General features: G+C 41.3%; 1 protein-coding gene across 5 annotated transcripts in view; it reads right to left on the minus strand.

Moving 5' to 3' along the window:
- The window catches only part of LOC114590891 (contactin-4), a 531,471-nt gene that overhangs the window by 168,022 nt on the left and 343,897 nt on the right, over nt 1–19,552 (minus strand). For all 5 annotated transcript variants that reach the window (XM_077925018.1, XM_077925014.1, XM_077925015.1 and 2 more), the window contains one exon: nt 5,650–5,745. In XM_077925018.1, coding sequence (XP_077781144.1) covers nt 5,650–5,745 — 96 coding nt within the window. The remainder of the gene's footprint in view (nt 1–5,649; nt 5,746–19,552) is intronic.

Consider the following 19,552-nt stretch of genomic DNA (forward strand, 5'->3'; position numbering starts at 1 on the left):
AGAATAAAGAATGAAGATACAAGAAAAAAGAAATACATAAAAACCAACTTTCCAGAGTGTTTTTACCATTCCAACCGGACTTCCCCACATCTTCCGAACCCTGCGTTCTTTGCAACCAAAACATCAGCAATTTGTTACCTTGTTTCATATCTTACTGTATCTTTCAGACACTATGTTTCTAAATTCAAAATACTGTATCCCCATTATTTGTACCTTAAAAATAAACATAGTATAGTTATTTCATGTTGTCCACCTCGTCTTTCTTATAACTTAGTTTCCAATTCACCTATTCAAGTTGCTGAAGCAAATGTTTCCTAATCGTACACATTCTTAACATTCATACAACTTATATTGTTTTTGCAAATAGTCCTTAAATTTTTTCCAGTCCTCCTCCATTATTTCCTCTCCCAAATCTTGGATTCTGCCAGTCATTTCAGCCAGTTCCATGTAGTCCATCAACTGCGTCTGCCATTCCTCCAGCGTGGGTAAATCTGGTGTCTTCCAATACTTTGCGATGAGGATTCCTGCTGCTGTAGTAGCATACATAAACAGAGATCTGTCCTTCTTTGACACCTTCTGGTCTACCATGCCCAGGAGGAAGGCCTCTGGTTTCTTGGGAAAGGTATATCTAAATACCTTTTTTAACTCATTGTAAATCACTTCCCAGAAGGCCTTCACTTTGGGGCAGGTCCACCAGAGATGAAAGAATGTCCCTTCCGCCTCTTTACATTTCCAACATTTGTTGTCAGACAGGTGATATATCTTAGCCAGCTTAACTGGAGTCATGTACCACCGGTATATCATTTTCACAATATTTTCCTTCAAGGCATTACATGCCGTGAACTTCATTCCGGTGTTCCATAACCTTTCCCAGTCCTCAAACATAATGTTGTGCCCAATGTCCTGTGCCCACTTTATCATGGCGGATTTTACTGTCTCATCCTGTGTGTTCCATTTAAGCAGCAAGTTGTACATTCTCGAGAGTATCTTAGTTTTTGGTTCTAACAGTTCTGTCTCTAATTTCGATTTTTCCACCTGGAAGCCAACTTTTTTATCTATTTTGAAAACCTCTTGAATTTGAGCATAGTGTAGCCAGTCTCGCACCTTGTTTTTTAATTTCTCCTGGCTCTGCAACTTCCAATTATCTCCAATTTTTTCAATTATTTCCCAATATTTCGGCCAATAGGCCTCCATGTTGGGCCTTTTTCGAGCCTTGGCCTCCACCGGTGATAGCCACCTCGGGGTCTTGCCCTCTAATAAGTCTTTGTATTTCATCCAGACCATAAATATTGGTCTTCTGACAATATGGTTTTTAAACAATTTATGAACTTTAACCTTGTCGTACCACAAATATGCATGCCAACCAAAAGCATTGTCAAATCCTTCCAGATCTAGGACATCAGTGTTCTCCAACAAAAACCAATCCTTCAACCAACAGAAGGCTGCAGATTCATAATACAACCTCAAGTCTGGCAGGGCAAACCCCCCTCTTTCTTTCGAGTCAGTTAGTATTTTAAACTTTATTCTGGAACAGATTAAGTTTGTAAACCGAGGTACCACTGTACCAGGATTACCCTTTAGGTCTGATTCCACAGGATTTTCTTATGTTCTTAAATGCTGATCCCAAAGTTTACTGCAGAACTTTCTGCAAGATTTCAGAGCCATTTTGTGTTTTCCAAAGCACTGTGATTTAAGAAGCTTCTATTTTACCTGGGAAGATAAGCAGAGCAGGGGCCTGACTGCACAGGCATGCCAGAGTTCCCCATAGTCCTTGCCTTTGCTTCCCCCCTAAATCTCTTCTTCCCTTCTGGACTTACAGATCTTTCTCATCAGTTCCACCCCTGAGCCCCTGATTTCTAAAGTTCCTGCTTCCCTTTCGTCTTCCCATTCCAGAGTTCACAAACTCCCAATTGGTTTGTGATTTTGCACCACCCCTTCTCCAAATCTGATAGCTAAGAATAGCTTCACTCTCCTAAACATCTTCTTGCTTCCTCAACAAGAACTTCCACCCTGCACCTCACCTGAAGCCTGAAACTGCACCAGTTGGCCGTATCGTTTTACCCCACAACTCCTCCCTTTCTCTCTTTCTTGGAAACTCCTATTATTTATTTTTAAATTTGAATACAAATCTAATTTCTAGAAAGGTCTCCCATGAATATGTTATGTGGGTGTGCCTCTCTTTATGGCTCATAGCTACCTGTCATGTACCACATTGCAAAAGCCTCCACACGGAGCAACTTCAAGGAGCCCCTGTGTGCTTGCTGTTGATGTTGCATCAAGTTAGTTTAGCAGTATTTTCCATTAGGCATTTTTGTAATGTTGATATAGATCTTTTAAACCCTGCTTTAACATAATGACACAATTTCACATCATCTTTTAGGCAACAATGGAAACCAATGTTTTGTTATGCTCTTAACTATAATTGTTTTTTGAAGAAAATCCTCTTTGAAACGTGATCATTTTGTTTGTCTCTTCATATTGCCATCTGCCACTCAGCAAACATTGACTTTTTGACTGTTGCTAATGCAACTTCCTTGTTAACTTCATTTTCTCAGCAGCAGCATCAATGAAATTGGCTCCAATTACGGAACAGGTTTTGATAAACATCCCATATCCCCAGAAGACAATGAACCATTTTACACTGTGTGAAGTGATTGGTTCATTTGAGTGAGAGACCTGGATATTGTTTTATTTAAGTAGTTATATTTAGGATGTCAAAGGCATTAATGTTAAGCATGTGAACCCATCAATCATAAAATACCCTTTTATGAACTAAAGAAAAAGCCAATCTTCAACAAAACAACACCCCTTCCTCTTAAAGAAAAGAATCACATAAAAAGGAACCTTCATGCATAAATAGAGTCATGGAAACACAGTATATAAAATACGACATATTAGGAATCCTCCTAATAACAGCTATGGGGGCAGGAAAGTCAAGGTTTTTTTTTATTCTTAATGAATAATAAAGGCACGTCATGTGGGTGGGCCCCCTCAATGTGGGGGGCAAGTCGATGCCCCACCAGCTTGTTCTTCATACAAAAATATTTTTGTATGATGCTATTTACCTTAGGAATCTGTGGTCCTCCAGATATTGATGGACTACAACTCCCATCATTCTAACCACTGTGAGACATGGAAGACCTGCTCCCTGCCTGGCAGGCCTTTTCCACCTGGCCGGAGAGGGCAGGACCATGACTTACTCCAGCTACAAAAGCTGAGGCTGCTCAAAAGACTCTTGGGCTGGGATGTTATTTGGGGGTTGTTGCTGTTGTTGGTTTTGTGTACCTTTATTTTAAATCTTGTAATTTATGTGGAAATTGTTTCATTTGGTTGGGTATTTTTAAATGTTTTATTTATTGTTTCTGACTACTTTTGTTTTGTTATAGTTATGTATTTTTTTTCCATTGTATGAACTATGGAAGATGTCATACAGATAAAAATATGTATGTATGTCTACGCTGGCTGTGGCTGATGCAAGTTGCAGTTCAACAACATGGCTTAGGGCCCTCGTATCTACAGGACCGCCTCTCCTGGTATGCCCCGCAGGGTACCTTAAGGTCCATGAATAACCATAGTTTAGAGGTTCCGGGCCCTAAAGTAGTTAGACTATCCTCCACCAGGGCCAGGGCCTTTTCAGTGATGGCTCCAAGCTGGTGGAATGCTCTGTCCCATGAGACTAGGGCCCTTCAGGATTTAACCTCCTTCCGTCGGGCCTGTAAGACAGATCTATTCTGCCTGGCCTTTAATTTGAATTCAGCCTGATCTTTTATTTTCCTTCCTTTCTCTTCCCTCCCCTTCCCTTTTATGATGATCACCCACTCTGAGACCTCACAGTTAATTCTCCCCTGGCCTCCTCGCTGGCCCAAGTAGGACCAATTCAGCCAGCTAGCCCTGGGGATTATCTAATACTTATTTCCCCTAAATTGATTTTTGATTTTTGAATTTTATTGTTATTTATGTTTTTATACTGTATTTTATGCTGCTTTTATAATTAAGTGTTTTAAATTTGTTGTTATCTGCCCTGAGCACGGTTTTTGAACCGGGAAGGGCTGGGTATAAATAAAATTTATTTATTTATTTATTTATTTATTTATTTATTTTATTATTATTATTATTATTATTATTATTATTATTATTATTATCATCATCATCATCATCATCTGGAGGACCACAGATCTTAAAAGACTCTGTTTGGAAAACAGAGAAAATGTGCAGTCTAAAGTATGTATCATCTGCTCCTTTCAACCAAGGACTGACTCTATTCTGTGATTAGCTGGTTCAGAACAACTATTCTCACACTTAGATGTAGGCATTGAAAAAATATTTGCTCCTGGTTTTCATTTTAATAATGAAGCAATTGTTGTAACTATTATTAAACAAAACAGATATGAGAAATATTTTGTTACCACTCAATAAAGCAAAAATAAAAATAAAAATGCACCAATGCTAATTATTATTATTTTATTATTAATAATCATTTTATTATTTATATCCCACCCATCTGGCAGGGTTTTCCCAGCCACTCTGAGCGGCTTATGGCAAATCTAAAAACCAAATAAAAACATCAAGAATTAAAAACCTGCCGATACAAAGCTGCCTTCAGGTGTTTTCCAAAAGTTGTGTAATTCTTTATCTCCTTGACATCTGAAGGGAGGGCGTTCCACAGAGAGGGCGCCACTACTGAGAAAGGCCTTCTGCATGGTTCCTTGTATGATGGAACCTCGCAGTGATGGAACAAGCAGAAGACCCTCAGAGGAGGACTTCAGTGTCCAGGCTGGATGATGGGGGTGGAGATGCTCCTTCAGGTATACTGGACCAGGTATACTGAAGCCGTTAAGGGGTTTGAAGGTCAGCACCAACACTTTGAATTGTGCTCAGAAATGTACTGGAAGCCAGGGAAGATCTTTTAGGACTGGTGTTATATGGTCCTGGCAGCCACTCCCAGTCACCAGTCAAGTAAGAGGTGATATGACAGGGGTTTATAAAAATTTGCATGGCATGGAGAGGGTGGATACGAAAATATTATCTCCCTCACTCATAACACTAGAAATCATGGACATCCAGTGAAGCTGATTATTTGAAGGTTCAGGACAGCTAAAAGAAAGTACTTCTTCATGCAGTGCATAGCTAAACTATGGAACTCACTGCTGCAGGAGGCAATCATGGCCAACAAGTTGGATGGCTTTAAATAAGGTAAGAAAAGTTCATGGGAAATAGGGTTATCAATGGCTACTATCCATTACGGCTATTCTCTGCCTCTATGGTTGAAGGCAGTATGCTTCTGAATACCAGTTGCTTCAAACTGCAGAAGGGAGGAGTCCTCTTCCGCTCAGGTCCCACTTGCACATTTCCCATACGCATCTGGTTGGCCAGTGTAGGAACAGGATGCCGGACTAGAAGAGCCAATCTTTTGATCCTGCAGGCTCTTATTATGTTCTTATATAAAGGTGGCAGATCTTATATAAAAATTTGCAGATTCATTGTGGCAGCATGTGGATCTAGTTAAGGGATCCCTGATGGCGCATATTTATTCCTTTGTAAATCCCATTCATCAGAATTGGACCTTATATGCAGTTTACTGGCATGCAGAACCCCTGCCCTCATTTGCAACACAAGGGAGTTTATACTGATAACATTTATACTACTCACCGCCAGAATGTGGAGGTGGTCCACACAGCAGAACCATCCCTTGTCCTTGTCGTACTGACACTGTACTTCTTGTCCTGGTTTTGAAATTTTCAAGATCTATTGGGAATAGATAAATAAACACACATGTTATGGCACTCACTACCCAAATGAGAAGGGATAGGATATTGAGCCTTTAGATCCACTAGAAGAATTTAAAGCGGTGGCATGCAGGAGAACTGCTGATGGTCAAGAAGGTCTACCCCCCAAGAATTCTATTGCCTCAAGGGAGTGAGTAGTGTTCAGTGTGCACCATATTTTGCACACTCAGGATACATCTGTGTGAAGTATTTTTCTTGGGGGTGGGGGGATAAACTTGCAGGGGCCTTATAAAATATCTAATCCACCTGCCTTTCTGCTCAGTGCAGGAGATCCAGAGCTAGAGCATCTCCAAGAGATGTCTTGAAGTCTTCCAGAAGGAGACCACCAACCATCTACATAACTGGTTTCATTGTTGAACCATCTAACCACCAGGAAGTTCCTCCTAATGCTTAACTGAAATCTATTCTCCTGGAGCTTGGTTCCATTTTCTCCTGTCCTGTCTTCTGGGGCAGAAGGTAACAAAACACCATGCGTTAGCCCTTTAGGTATTTGAAAAATGCTCTCAAGCTCCCCCCCCCCCCATTTTTCTCTTCTCATGATGATGAGGATTAACATTTATTAAAAAGTTACAATACAGCTTTGTCTGCTGCCATATTACGGAATTATCACTCCAATCCTCAATTCCACATCACTGTCATGTTGGCTCACTGAATACCCTCAATAGGAGCTCAATAGGAGTTCTTGTTTTTCACTTCTCTAAACCTATTCCAGTTTATCTACTTTGTTCTTAAAAGTGTGTTACCCAACACAGTATGCGGTGCTTCAGATGAAATCTAATATTGAATAAAGTGGGGTTTTTAATTGTCAAGTGGTATGTGTGCATCAGACAGATTTAGCGGGTGGCGCTAGGGACGCGGGTGGCGCTAGGGACGCGGGTGGCGCTGTGGGTAAAACCTCAGCGCCTAGGACTTGCCGATCGCATGGTCGGCGGTTCGAATCCCCGCGGCGGGGTGCGCTCCCGTCGTTCGGTCCCAGCGCCTGCCAACCTAGCAGTTCAAAAGCACCCCTGGGTGCAAGTAGATAAATAGGGACCGCTTACCAGCGGGAAGGTAAACAGCGTTCCGTGTGCTGCGCTGGCTCGCCAGATGCAGCTTGTCACGCTGGCCACGTGACCTGGAAGTGTCTGCGGACAGCGCTGGCTCCCGGCCTATAGAGGGAGATGAGCGCACAACCCTAGAGTCTGGCAAGACTGGCCCGTACGGGCAGGGGTACCTTTACCTTTACTAGTACATTTCTGAGTCAATTCAATGTGAGTCACAGGCAGGCCTTATAGTGGGGATTTGCCCCTTCTTTCCCAAGTGTCCCTCTTCACCCCACCTGAATTTAAAAAGCATATTGAATGGAGCACAATGAGCTCTTAGGGAATGCACAAAAGGAACAAAGGGTGAAAATACTCACTGCACACACATGCTTGTGTAAACACACATAAGATGTTCACTCAATCATAGGTAGCAACTTTAGCGTACTTCAGTTACACTAAGATTCTTGAACTCAGAAGTCGGGGCTCCATTTCTCAGAAACCCAGTTCACGCACTATCTGCATCAGTTCACTCTGAGTTTAACTGCTTTCATGAATTGCCTATCCTACAGACTGGTGATGGGTAGCTGAGTGATTAATGGGTGTTTTTGCGTGTACCGCAAAAATGGAAGGGTCCACTCACAGACACTAAATACAACATCACAGTAATCATGTGATCAAATATTTCACACAGACTATTAAATGCACAGAAGAGGTGGCTGGGATTAACTCTCGAGTTACCTTGCACACTAAACTTTCTCATCACAAGTGTCCCAAGTCACTGGAATGACAAGAATTGAAAGATGGGGAGGACTCATGTCGGTGCCTCATTGTAAGTTAGACATGGGTATATTGAGGTTCATGAGCTATGACAACTAAAATCCCCTTTTGTTTTGCATTTATCATCCCAACATTAAGTTGTGATAACAACCACATGAAGGAAAACTGCAAAATGGCAAATTCTGTCCCAACACCAAGCACTCTGAAACATTCTTTTTCTCTGCCTTGTGTATTACACTTAAGCTTATTAATTGCCAAGGTTACTATTGGTGACCCAGCCAATGGCACCAGTTATTGATCAGCAACTTCAGCTGCCAAGGGAATTCAAGGCAAATGCTCCAGCAGCACTGAATCAACTCAGGGGCTTTTTATCTTACATAGTTGTTTGTTTTTACATTCCCAGGTTTTTATTTTTTTATTTCGGTGGAGGGGGCTTTTATAGCGGCTGAGTCTTCATTTGCTGATCTCAAAATTGTTGTTCAGCACAGCATAAAACCAAGAAAATACACAGGAGATAAATGTATTGAACAGCTGGAAAGTAATTATACAGTTATAAAGGTGATAAATTAAACTTTGATTTTTATCCCACTTTGATTTCCCCCCCCCCATTCCTGTTAAGAGCACAGTTGCACTGGCAGTACTGCTTAGGTGTGCTTCCCACAACCCTGAATGTATTTTCCTCCTCCAATTAGGACAAGCTGTTCTTTAGAAATCTGGGTGAAATTACACTGACAGTAGAATTCTTAACATAAGTTAAAGCTACAACCCTATAACCATTTTCCTTGGAGTAAGAGCCATTGCAGTTACTTCTGAGTAGACATGTATACAGTTCTGCCCTTAAAGGTTTGAAGTTGAAACAAGGAATTGGGGGAGGGGGAGAGCTTTGGGGAGGGCAAAAAGAGAGAAGTTTTAAATTTAATTTTTAGGAAAATAGCCAAATAATCAACACTTCCGATATGGGCTGCGATTCACCCAGGTTTTTCCAGACATTTTAGCCACTTTTTGAAAATTACACCCGGACGCCATTTTCAACAGACGAATCTTGGCTATGTCTGGGAAATTCCGGACGCAAGGCAGCCCTAGTATGTTCAAATAAAGAAATTTTACAAAGTTGTCAGAGCAGGATGAGCACAGGATGAGACAGAGAGAGACTAACTATACAGAGAAATGATCTCAGAAAAGCTCTAAGAACTTTGGACACAAACACCCAAAATAAACTAATTGTAATTGCTGGGGGGGAAACAACAAGAAATATTTCATGAAATTCCAGAATTAGCTAAAGGGACCTGTCTTATTAAAGGTGAGTGCTAGCAGTATGGATATTTTCAAAAAAGTTGACAGATCAACGGGGACTAGGTCTATCACTGACTATTAGCCATGGCTGATACTGAAAAAAAATCCTTATTCACAGTACACCTGTGATTATAAAATACTTTTTAAAATTTGAGCTTCCCAGATGAAAGTGGACTGGGTGGATCTTCATTTTGATAAAGGATGTGGGCAACTCTTTACTTCTGCCCCACCCTCCAATCATTTAAAAAATGACAATAAAATGGCCCTATTCCTGTAACAGGTGATTTTTGAAAAACTGAGGGTTAAAAATATCCAGATATTATCTTGGGCACAAGAGCTCATAAGGCTAGATCAAGAGACCATCAGTGCATCTTAATAAATGTATGTGTCTGATGCTATTTCTGCAGTCAACCCTCATAACATGCACTTGGTACAATTAGGAAAATAAACTCCACATCGTTAAACCAGCATTTATTATTATTAATTAATTATTAGTATTATTACTACTACTGCTATTACTATTTTTGCAAGAAATGTCTCTAACCCAGTCTCTGCTAGTAAAACACTGTATGCTTGTTCCACCAAAGTATCATGCTACCATTATCCATTCATAGAATTGTAGAGTTGGAAGGGATCCCAAAGGTCATCTAGTCCAACTGCCTGCAGTGCAAGAATCTCAGATAAAGTATCCATGACCGATGGCCATCCAACTTCTGTTGAAAAACCTCCAAGGAAGGAGAGTCCCAAGGGAGACCGTTCCACTGCTGAACAGCTCTTACTGTCATAAAGTTTTTCATGATGTTTAGTAGGAATTTCCTTTATTGTAACGTGAAGTTTTTGAGTCCTACACTCCAGAGCAGGAGAAAACAAGCTTGCACCATCTTTCATGTGACAGCCCTTGAGATATCTGAAAATGGCTATTGTATTTTCTCTCAATGTCCTCTTTTCCAGGCTAAACATACTGAGTGCTTCAACCATTCCTTACAAGGTTGGTTTCCAGCCCCTTGATCATCTTGGTTGCCCTCCTCTGCACACATTCCAGCTTGGCAACATCCTTCTTAAACTGTGGTGCCCAGAATTGGACACAGTATTCCAGGTGTGGTCTGACCACGGTAGAATAGTGTGGTATTATTACTTCCCTTGATCTGGATACCAGACTTCTGTTGATGCAGCCTAGAATAGTGTTAGCTTTTTTTTGCTGCTGACTCACACTGCTGACTCACATTAAGCTCGTGGTTCACCAAGATCCCTAGATCCTTTTCACATGAACTGCTAGTAAGCAAGGTGCCCCCCATCCTATATCTGTGCATCTGGTTCTTCCTGCCTAAGAGTAGAACCTTACATTTGTCCCTATTGAAATTCATTTTGTTAGCTTGGGCCCAATTCTCCAATCTGTTAGGGTCATTTTGAATTCTGATTCTGTCTTCTGCGGCATGGAGATTATCAGCATTTGAAGATGTGCAGCAGGTTATGTCGTTACCCTTCCCCTCCTCTCTTGTTCTCATATATAACTTTGATTAATGGTGGAAAAAGGAGGTGAAAGATCATCTGCCCTTGTTCCTCAAGTGCAAGGAGCTACACTTGAGATTTACCTGAGAACTAAATTGTACTGCAAGAAGCAGCTCTCAGACTGATGATTTAAATCTAGTCAACTGATTTCACTCAAAGGTAGATTACAGGGCATAAATAAAAATGTTGTCGATTAATACTTCATGTAGTTTCTTATTAATAAAAGCTACTAGTCTCAAATTAAGATCAACACCTATTCAAAAAGCTGCTTCATGACTGTTCACAGCCACCTTTAATATTACACTTGATTGTTGCCCATGACTATGATATACTTGCATTAAAAGAAAGTATTGATTTCTTCAACTGACTTGTTATGTGACCTCGGGTAAGTCATTTAGCTTCATTGTGTCAAAGTTTGCTCATTTGAAATGATAAGTGCAATGATGCTTGAACTATCTGTGCTTCTGAAGAGGCCTAGTTAATTAATTTATGCTAAGAGTTTTGATGCTCTAAAACGAAAGGTACCAGATAAGTGCAAAGTATCACATGCACGTGAGCCAAAATCCTCTTTTCAGCATGAACTTTGTTTTTCTCTCTAGTTCTGTGCTAACTTTTTAAAGTCACCTTCATTATGAAGTCAACACGAAATTCTCAGCAAAGTCTGAGAAACATGCCAGCTGGAAATAGATTGGCCCCGATTAAAATCTCCGTATATCGTCTAAGGGAAGAGGAATTGCCAGCTCTATCTGGTACAATACATCTCCCATTTTCTCTAACTGCTAACCTTTTGTGTAGGATGTTCTATGACTCACTTCTGCAATATCAGATGTGTCACAACAGAAGCAGAAAAATCAGAGAAAGCAAAAAGCTGACAACCCACAAGTCACGCCAGCATGCTAAATATGAACATTCTAACCTGCACCATATGGCTCTTGATGGTAGCACTGATCCATGTTTAGCTTGAATAAGCAATGTTTCTTCGCACATTTTAAAATTAACAAGAAGTGCAAACATCAATATTTACAGTCTATGAGCATGGAATTGTATGGCAAATTAGGGCTGCATTATTTCCCACCCCCCTCTCATTTATAGCCTACACAGCCAGGGATGCAAGTTCAATTCATAAATTGGGGCAGGATTAAAGTGCATGCAAATGTTACAAGAAGCCCCAGAACAACTGAACCTTCTCCTCCTCAAATACATAGACTTGATTTGCATTGTGCCGATTATGCTTCCATCAAAATCAGCGCCTGCCCCCCCCCCCGCAATGCTAGTCTTGTAGTTCAAAACATATCCATTTCACACATGTGCATAATTTCATGGCCCATATGTTACTAAAGATTCTCAACTTGGCAGCAACATCTTGAGTCCACTCAAGGTAAAATGGGACCATGACGAGAGAGAGAGAGAGAGAGAGAGAGAGAGAGAGAGAGAGAGAGAAAACAAAACAAAACAAAGTGATGACTTGATTTAAGTTGAAATGTGAACCCTGTGAGAATTCAATCTGCCCTACTTTGGGAGATGGACTGTCATTTCTTCCTCAAACGTTCTTCAGAAGCAACCTCTGAGATATACCAGATCTAACCGACTCCAATTTTCATCAGCAAGATCCAGGAACCAAAGGAATATCTCATGCAGCGAGGTGAAAATAAGACAAAGCAGAGGCAGGCCTGTGGTAAGGACTAGCAGTAAAAATAGTCCATTTGCTGCTCATACCGCACTGTAAGCCTGACCCTAGTACTTTTTCTTAGAGGTCAAACTTTATCATCTGATATGATAGGGATAGCTCAAGGATGTTCATCATTGGCCTGGCCGGTGGTTGTGTTGTTGTTTTTCTTCAACCAGAAGCTTGAGCCAGTAGACAGCCTCAATTCTTGCCTAATATCTCCCAGGCCCGTATTCAAGACTAAATGTAGGTTCAAGTCCTTGTGTTGATGGGGTCACGACTTAGCGTCACTTTGGATACAACCTATGTTTACCATCTTCAGCCATTACCAACAGTGGCAGCAGGTAACAGGCACTGAACGCGATGCATTTCATTCTCTAGCTACCAGCCTAATTCAACATGCTAACTCATTTTGAATTGAGACTTCAAGTCCTGACATGATGATGGTCTTTAGTGAATTGATACAAGACAAGAAGTTAGAAAGCCCCTCCCTGCTTACTAAATCTGTTCTGGGCTTTGCCCAACCCTCCAGAACAGTTGGTGAGCAAGCTGGGGAAGTAGAGGGAGGAAATCCCATTATCCAAGTGAAAAGCATTGCACTAATGGGACCTGCTACTTGGATACCACACCATGGTCTACTCATGTGATCTCTCCTACCAGTTTTGTGTAATGGAGTGCAGTAGCTCCATTAACAACCCTTGTGGTGCAATGATTCAGTGAGCCTGGCTATTAACCAGAAAATCGCTGGTTCGAGCCCACCCAGGGACTGGTGGTGGGCAGGATTCCTGCATTGCAGGGGGGTGTACTAGACGACCCTCTGGGTCCTTTCCAACTCCACAATTCTATGATTATTTGTGCATTAGACAATTCTTCAATAGCTTTGCTTTGTTAAGTTTCCTTTATATATCAGTACAGTGGTACCTCTGGTTATGAACTGAATTTGTTCCGGAGGTCCGTTCTTAAGATGAAACTGTTCTTATCCTGAGGTGCGCTTTCGCTAATAGGGCCTCCAGCACACAACTTCCATTCGCATCCTAGGGCAAAGTTTGCAACCAGGAGCAGCTACTTCTGGGCTGGTGGAGCTCATAACCAGAAGCGTTCGCAACCAGAGGTACCACTGTAGAGTGCTACCTCAGGTTACATACGCTTCAGGTTACATACGCTTCAGGTTACAGACTCTGCTAACCCAGAAATAGTGCTTCAGGTTAAGAACTTTGCTTCAGGATAAAAACAGAAATTGTGCTCTGGCAGCGCAGCGGCAGCAGGAGGCCCCATTAGCTAAAGTGGTGCTTCAGGTTAAGAACAGTTTCAGGTTAAGTATGGACCTCCGGAACAAATTAAGTACTTAACCAGAGGTACCACTGTATAGCACAAATAATGATCAACAGCTATAGGTGACAGGAATAACAAGCTGAATATTTTTAAGCTGCACCACAAAGCTAAAGGATCCAAGTAGAAAGATTAAGGGCATGGTGAGGTGGGGAGACATTACCGTATATTTTTCGTGTATAACATGCCCCCGTTGTTTAAGATGCCCCCTATTTTGGGGGACTCCGAATTAAGAAAATGGAGGGAGATTGCTCAGAGTTCTTGAGCTTTTTTTGGGGGGGGAGGATTGCCCAGAGTTGAGCTTTTTTTGCCGAAAATCGCTCACCCGACAGATCTACACTGCCACTCGCACGCGTCGCCCAAGTCACCAATCGTCTGCCCCCTCACCACCGGCAGCTGCCAATCATCCGCTGGATTGCCGCCGAGTCAGCCAATAGCCACCAGTCCTTGCTGCAGCCACCAATCAACCGCCCTATCACCACTGAAAACCTCCTGCCCAAGGCAGCAACTAATCCCCAGTCGTCCCCCCCAATGCACTGTCCATGTATAAGACAAACCCCCCCCCCCCCATTTTTAAAGATTATTTTATAATAATAAAAAACCTCGTCTTATACACGGGAAAGTACAGTAACTATCTTGCAATGCTATGAACTGAAGTCCATTCATTGATCAACTCATATTCCCCACTCACTCCATCCCAATTTCTAGTCAGGCATAATGCTTGTACATTTCATACAGAAGGTTTTTTTCTTCTTGTTGTTTTTAGCTACAATGTGGAAATAATTCAACTAGTGAACTCAATGCACCCTCAAAACAATAATGAATACATTAAAGAATCCCTAGGGAGACTGCTTGTCTCAGGTCATTGACAATTTGACAAAGAGGCCCTTATTTCTCATGAAAGCTAAGCTCTCTTTTACACTTCTTGTTTACCAAATGAATATTCTCACAGCTGTTTTTCCTTAGGCTTATTTTTTTAGCCCCCAAAATAAAAATAAAATAAAAATTGGTTAAACATATTTTAAAATCAGAATGCTCTAAGGATTATACACTCAGGAGAGTTATTGAACATAAAAAAATAAAACAGCACTTTCCTTCACTGGTCTCGTCAGGCCTTCAACTGCCCCTTACGTTCCAGAATCTCCTTTCAACTTGTAGGCAGCACACAATCATATATGTTGATTCAATTATTTTAACCTTTATCTCGAATGGTAATTAACTTGGTGGGAGCTCATAATTTCCTGGTTATGACTTAGATTCAGACTTTGCCAGCAAAGGCTGCGGCCATCCCCTTACAGCCTCCAGCAATACTTTCTATCCTAGGGCCTCCAATGAGATGCATGCAGTGTTCCTGTCAGTACCTCCTACGAGGCCTGCAAAAGGTCTCAGCAAATACTCCTTCAAAACTGAACAACGCACGCGAGGCTTACAGCTCTTTCTGCTCATTTCATGAGACCATAAGCAGAGCCTATTGGATCAGGCTAATGGCCCATCTAGTCCAGCTCATCCTCTTGGCGCTCACGACTCTCCTGATTTGTGGTATGTACTTTTACCCTGGGCTCAGACTCTCCTACATTAAACATGCACCCTCGAACGTGCCCACAATTCGTTGGATGCCAGGACTAGATCCAACCCTCCTTTCTGTTCTGAGCACAGGACAACTGAAAGGAGCTTCTCTCTGTGAGCAACTGCAGTGGTGGTTTATATGGGTGCCTTTCCCTTCATTGATGGGGGCAGGGGCAACAATGCAGGGGCATGTCTGTACCTTTTTGTAGTCCTGACCCTTTTTCTGCCCTTTAAGTTCTGGGAACCATTTTTTTATGTTACATCCCCACAGCACTTTCTCAAAATTCCAGGTGTACCCATTGGCTCATAAAGGTTGATGACGCCTTTCCTGCACTAGACAACCCTCTGAGACTGTGTGGGAGGTCACAATGGAGGCAATGTAGGAGGTGGCAGGCACCAGTGGGCGCTTTCCCCTCATTCAAACCTTGCTGAGAAGATAGTCCCACCTATGCAAATCAAGTCTGCATCCAACCCTAGATCTTGCATCTATTTATCCTTCCATTTTCTATATCCCAACATTCATCGATTCATGAATCTAAGGTGGGATAAAATACATAACACTCATAGCAAATAGACATCACCCACCCACCCACTACAGAATAAAAGTTTAAATATCAAATAAAAGTTAATGTCCTTTAAAAAAATACATCAAGAGTTTTCTAAATTTGTAAAAGAATTAAATGGCAGTGCAGAGAGTTATGTTAATGGTAAGTTAGCCAAAATAAGTGGCCACGACCATCTTTAGCTCTACCAGAATATTCTAAATTATTGGATATTTTGAAATAATTAAATGGCTCTGTTCCATTTATGCATGTGGATGTTGTATACATATAATTAAGAAGCTTGGGTCATTGTCTGGGGGAAGCAGGAAAACCAAGGCAACATCATTTGCACAATCATTTGTACACACATGCAGATGCATAATGAACGTGTTAATGCAACTTTGAGTTACTTGAATCTTACTTATGAGTGTGTGTTAAAATTTATATTTATATTGTTTGTATGCTTAAAAATGAGATAATTATACATTGTGCTATAACCTAAGAGAATGCTGAGATCAATCAATTCTTCATACATTGTTAAATCCAGATTTATGAAAGCAAACATGATTAATTTTCTGGCTTAGAGCAGAAATATTAGATGCTATTACACTGCTACTTCTGACTGAAAAGCTGTCTCTTGAGGCACAAGTGGTTTATAATTGGTATGATGTGCAAAGAAACTGCAAGACAAAAATAGCTATGGTTTTGCTTTCTCAGGATATTCTTTGTTACTAGAGGTCTTTGACTCTTGGTACTTGAAAATCTGTCATGAAAGATTAGCGGCTCCAATACAAGGCCACACATTCATTCTGATGCTGAGAAGTGGTAGAGGCATACCAGTGCTGTGGGAATCGGACAAATGCACAGACATGGAGTAGTAGTGGTAGGATTTTAAACTGCGGAATAGGAATTTTTCATATTCAGTAAGAAAACCTTTTTTGTCAAACAGCAAAGCAAGTAGCACAGAAATCAAGTATTTCACTACTTTTTATTCTAAGATTCTACAGACTAATCACCGCTCAGGCAGAGCTGTGCAAATGTATCTAAAGGATGACTTAGAATGCTCTTGGGAACTGTGCACAGCTCTGGGAAGCTCCTGAGTCTTGGAAGCAGTAATCTCTAGCTTTGACCAAGCTCAGGGAAGCTTCTTAATCTGAGAGAGCAAAAGCGTGTGCATTTTATATATACTCTGTAAACCCTCTCCCAGCCCAAGGACCACACTCCCTCATGCCAGTGGTGGGAGATGCTAGAGGTAAGCAGCTGGTGGAGGAAGAGATGCGAGTCTGAGCTTTGTACAGTTGACTTATGTTCCAGTCCTGCAAAAGCCAAGAGTTTTCTACACACCACATCTCTCTGCACAGGCAAGCAAGAGGTACCCATCCAAGACCACAATTCAGCCAGGCAAAAGCACTTGAAGGAGGCATGAAGCACAGCCATGGATGGGGGTGGCCTAGGGTAGGATTAACAAAGGTTTACCCTGTCTACTATTCATGGCAATTGGCATTTCTGTTTTATTTTGCACATATGATTAATTGTAGTATTGTTAAACAAACAAAACTATTTATTATCTACCTGAGCAGAATGATGATCTGGGAGTGGTGTCAGGAAAACTTAAGCAACTGCAAATTGTATTTGGCTGGGCCTAAAGCAATTCCATGATGCTGCCAGCCAATCTATATAGAGTTATTTTTTTGTACCACTTCTTGCATTTCCGTATTTACAGCAAAATCATGCTTTTTGTATCTCGGACACAAAACAGACCTGGCTGCATGTGAGAAAATAAGATGCCCTCCATTGGCGAACAGCTCATCCCACAACCATCGCCATCAGCAGTTTTCATATTTACTCCTTTGTCCCATGAGGAATAGATTTAAAAAATGCTTAGGAAGATCTTTAGTCATAATAGCTAGTCACATTCTCGGCATATTTTTCTCTCTGCATCTCTCCTCTCCCTTCTTCCACCTCCTCTTCAAATACTGGGTCTTGCTCAGGACAAACTTATTAAATACAATATCCTAACTAATATAACACAACAGCAGTCATACAGTACACCTGGCTGCAAACGAAGAGGCGAGGCTTTAGCCCACTGCATCAGCCTCACTTGGATTAGCTCCATCTCACAGAGCTGATTCCATCAGCATCTATTCTATATGGCTATAACAGAGAGACAGGAGAGTGAAACAGCAGTGCCCCCTTTGTTAATTAAGGTAGGATCAAATGTGATTTGGCTCTTCCCTGCCCATAACTGTTTCCGGCACTGGTAAATATTTAAGTCAGTTATTTAACAGCATAAAAGTAGCAGAGCCTGTGTGTTGCTCATTTTCCCCTTCCCTCCTTCTTCCTTCTTCCTTTTGTACCACGTACCACCGCTTGGACATTTTAAAAAAATATACTAAGCAGTATATAAATGCTTTTTATAGACCTAGGGACAAATAAATACTTTTAGATAAATAACGAAAGTCTATTAGCTCATAAGCCATTAATTTAAACTGTAAACTACCTTGAGAACCTGAGGAAAGATGGAATGTTAAAAGCAAATAAATAAATCTCATTTGTGTTCTACATTATTTATGTGAAGACAACAAGCACTACCATGGTACACATTATAAATTAAATTTTAGCACTCTTCAACTGTTTTCACTCTCCTTCATTGGAGGTTTTTAAACAGAGGTTGGATGGCCATCTGTCATGGATGCTTCAGTTGAGATTCCTGCATTGCAGGGGGTTGGACTAGCTGACCCTTGGGTCCCCTTTCAACTCTGATTCTATGATCCACTGTTTTGCTATTTAAACAATTGTTTCGCTGATGCTGCAATATTGCTGCGATATTGCTTTTATTATACTTTTCACGCACAGTATGTTTCTTGACGGAAAGAAGCATTCAACCTCAAAAATAGTCATCTTTCTTTCTGGTGTAAATCTGGGCTGGTGAAACAAGAGGATGACACAGAAAAGAACTGTGTAGTAAAAGTAGCAATTAAGATCCTGCGGCCACAAAGCGATGTAATTATGGGTGTGGACAGCTGTACAACTTCAGCATCAGTTGTGAATCTTAAATCTGCCAGGGGTGGGGTTTTTTACATCCACACTTGTTTGGTACATATTTCTTTACACATTTCTGAACATATTCTCCATGTTCAGGGAGTAAGTAGATATTTTTTGTTGTTGGGGGAGGGGGTTATGCTGCCAGTCTGATGTTCTTCCCTCCAGCCCCCGGCACTATTCTTCACCCATAATTCCGCTCCTTCTTTCCATCTCAACAGCCAAACAGCCAAAAACAACTATATAAGCATACCATTCTCCCTTGGTGTTGGACCAGGGCTCTATTGAGACAAGATTCAACAACCCCCTCAGCAAATTTAATGTCTAACAGACCGCTGTATTTTAATACTTTGTTGGAAGCCACCCAGGGTGGCTGGGGGGACCCAGCCAGATGGGCAGGGTATAAATAATAAATTATTATTACTATATTATTAAAGTACAAGCGTATAGCTGGCATGCCATAAAAAAACTATTACTAACAGTCATCAGGTAAAAATATACATAATTTGTGATGATCTAAAGGGACACCTCTTTTGGAGTCACCCCTTCAAGCTTGTTATACCGATAAATCTTCCTTACGCAACCTTCAGGCCTAATAAAAACCACATGGAAGTAACTCTCTCACCTTTATGGCAACCTCCAGGGGTATCCCAATGGGGAACTGCAAAGGCAAGCTCCCCTTTGGTGTGGCCTCTACTGAGGCAGTTCACCACACCTTTCGTAAGGCTAGCAGCCAGTCAACCTGATAAAGGCCAGCTGCTTCTAATCGTTTATATCTCCTCCTCCTGGATCTTTTGTAGCTGAGGTGAGTGGAATACTGGGCAACAAGGAATACCATACCTGGCATCTGAAACACTGGAGAGCTATTGTCAGTCATCAGGGATGATACTGAGCTGGATGGAGCGATCGTCTGCTTTGACATAAGGCCTATCTTCTTAGGGTTACCTCTAATATCCCTGACTTTTCCAGTGTCTAAATGTTCTCTGGGTGATACTGAATACAAACATTTTAGATTGTCAA

The sequence above is a fragment of the Podarcis muralis genome, chromosome 2 (assembly GCF_964188315.1).
Source record: "Podarcis muralis chromosome 2, rPodMur119.hap1.1, whole genome shotgun sequence".
NCBI lineage: Eukaryota > Metazoa > Chordata > Lepidosauria > Squamata > Lacertidae > Podarcis > Podarcis muralis.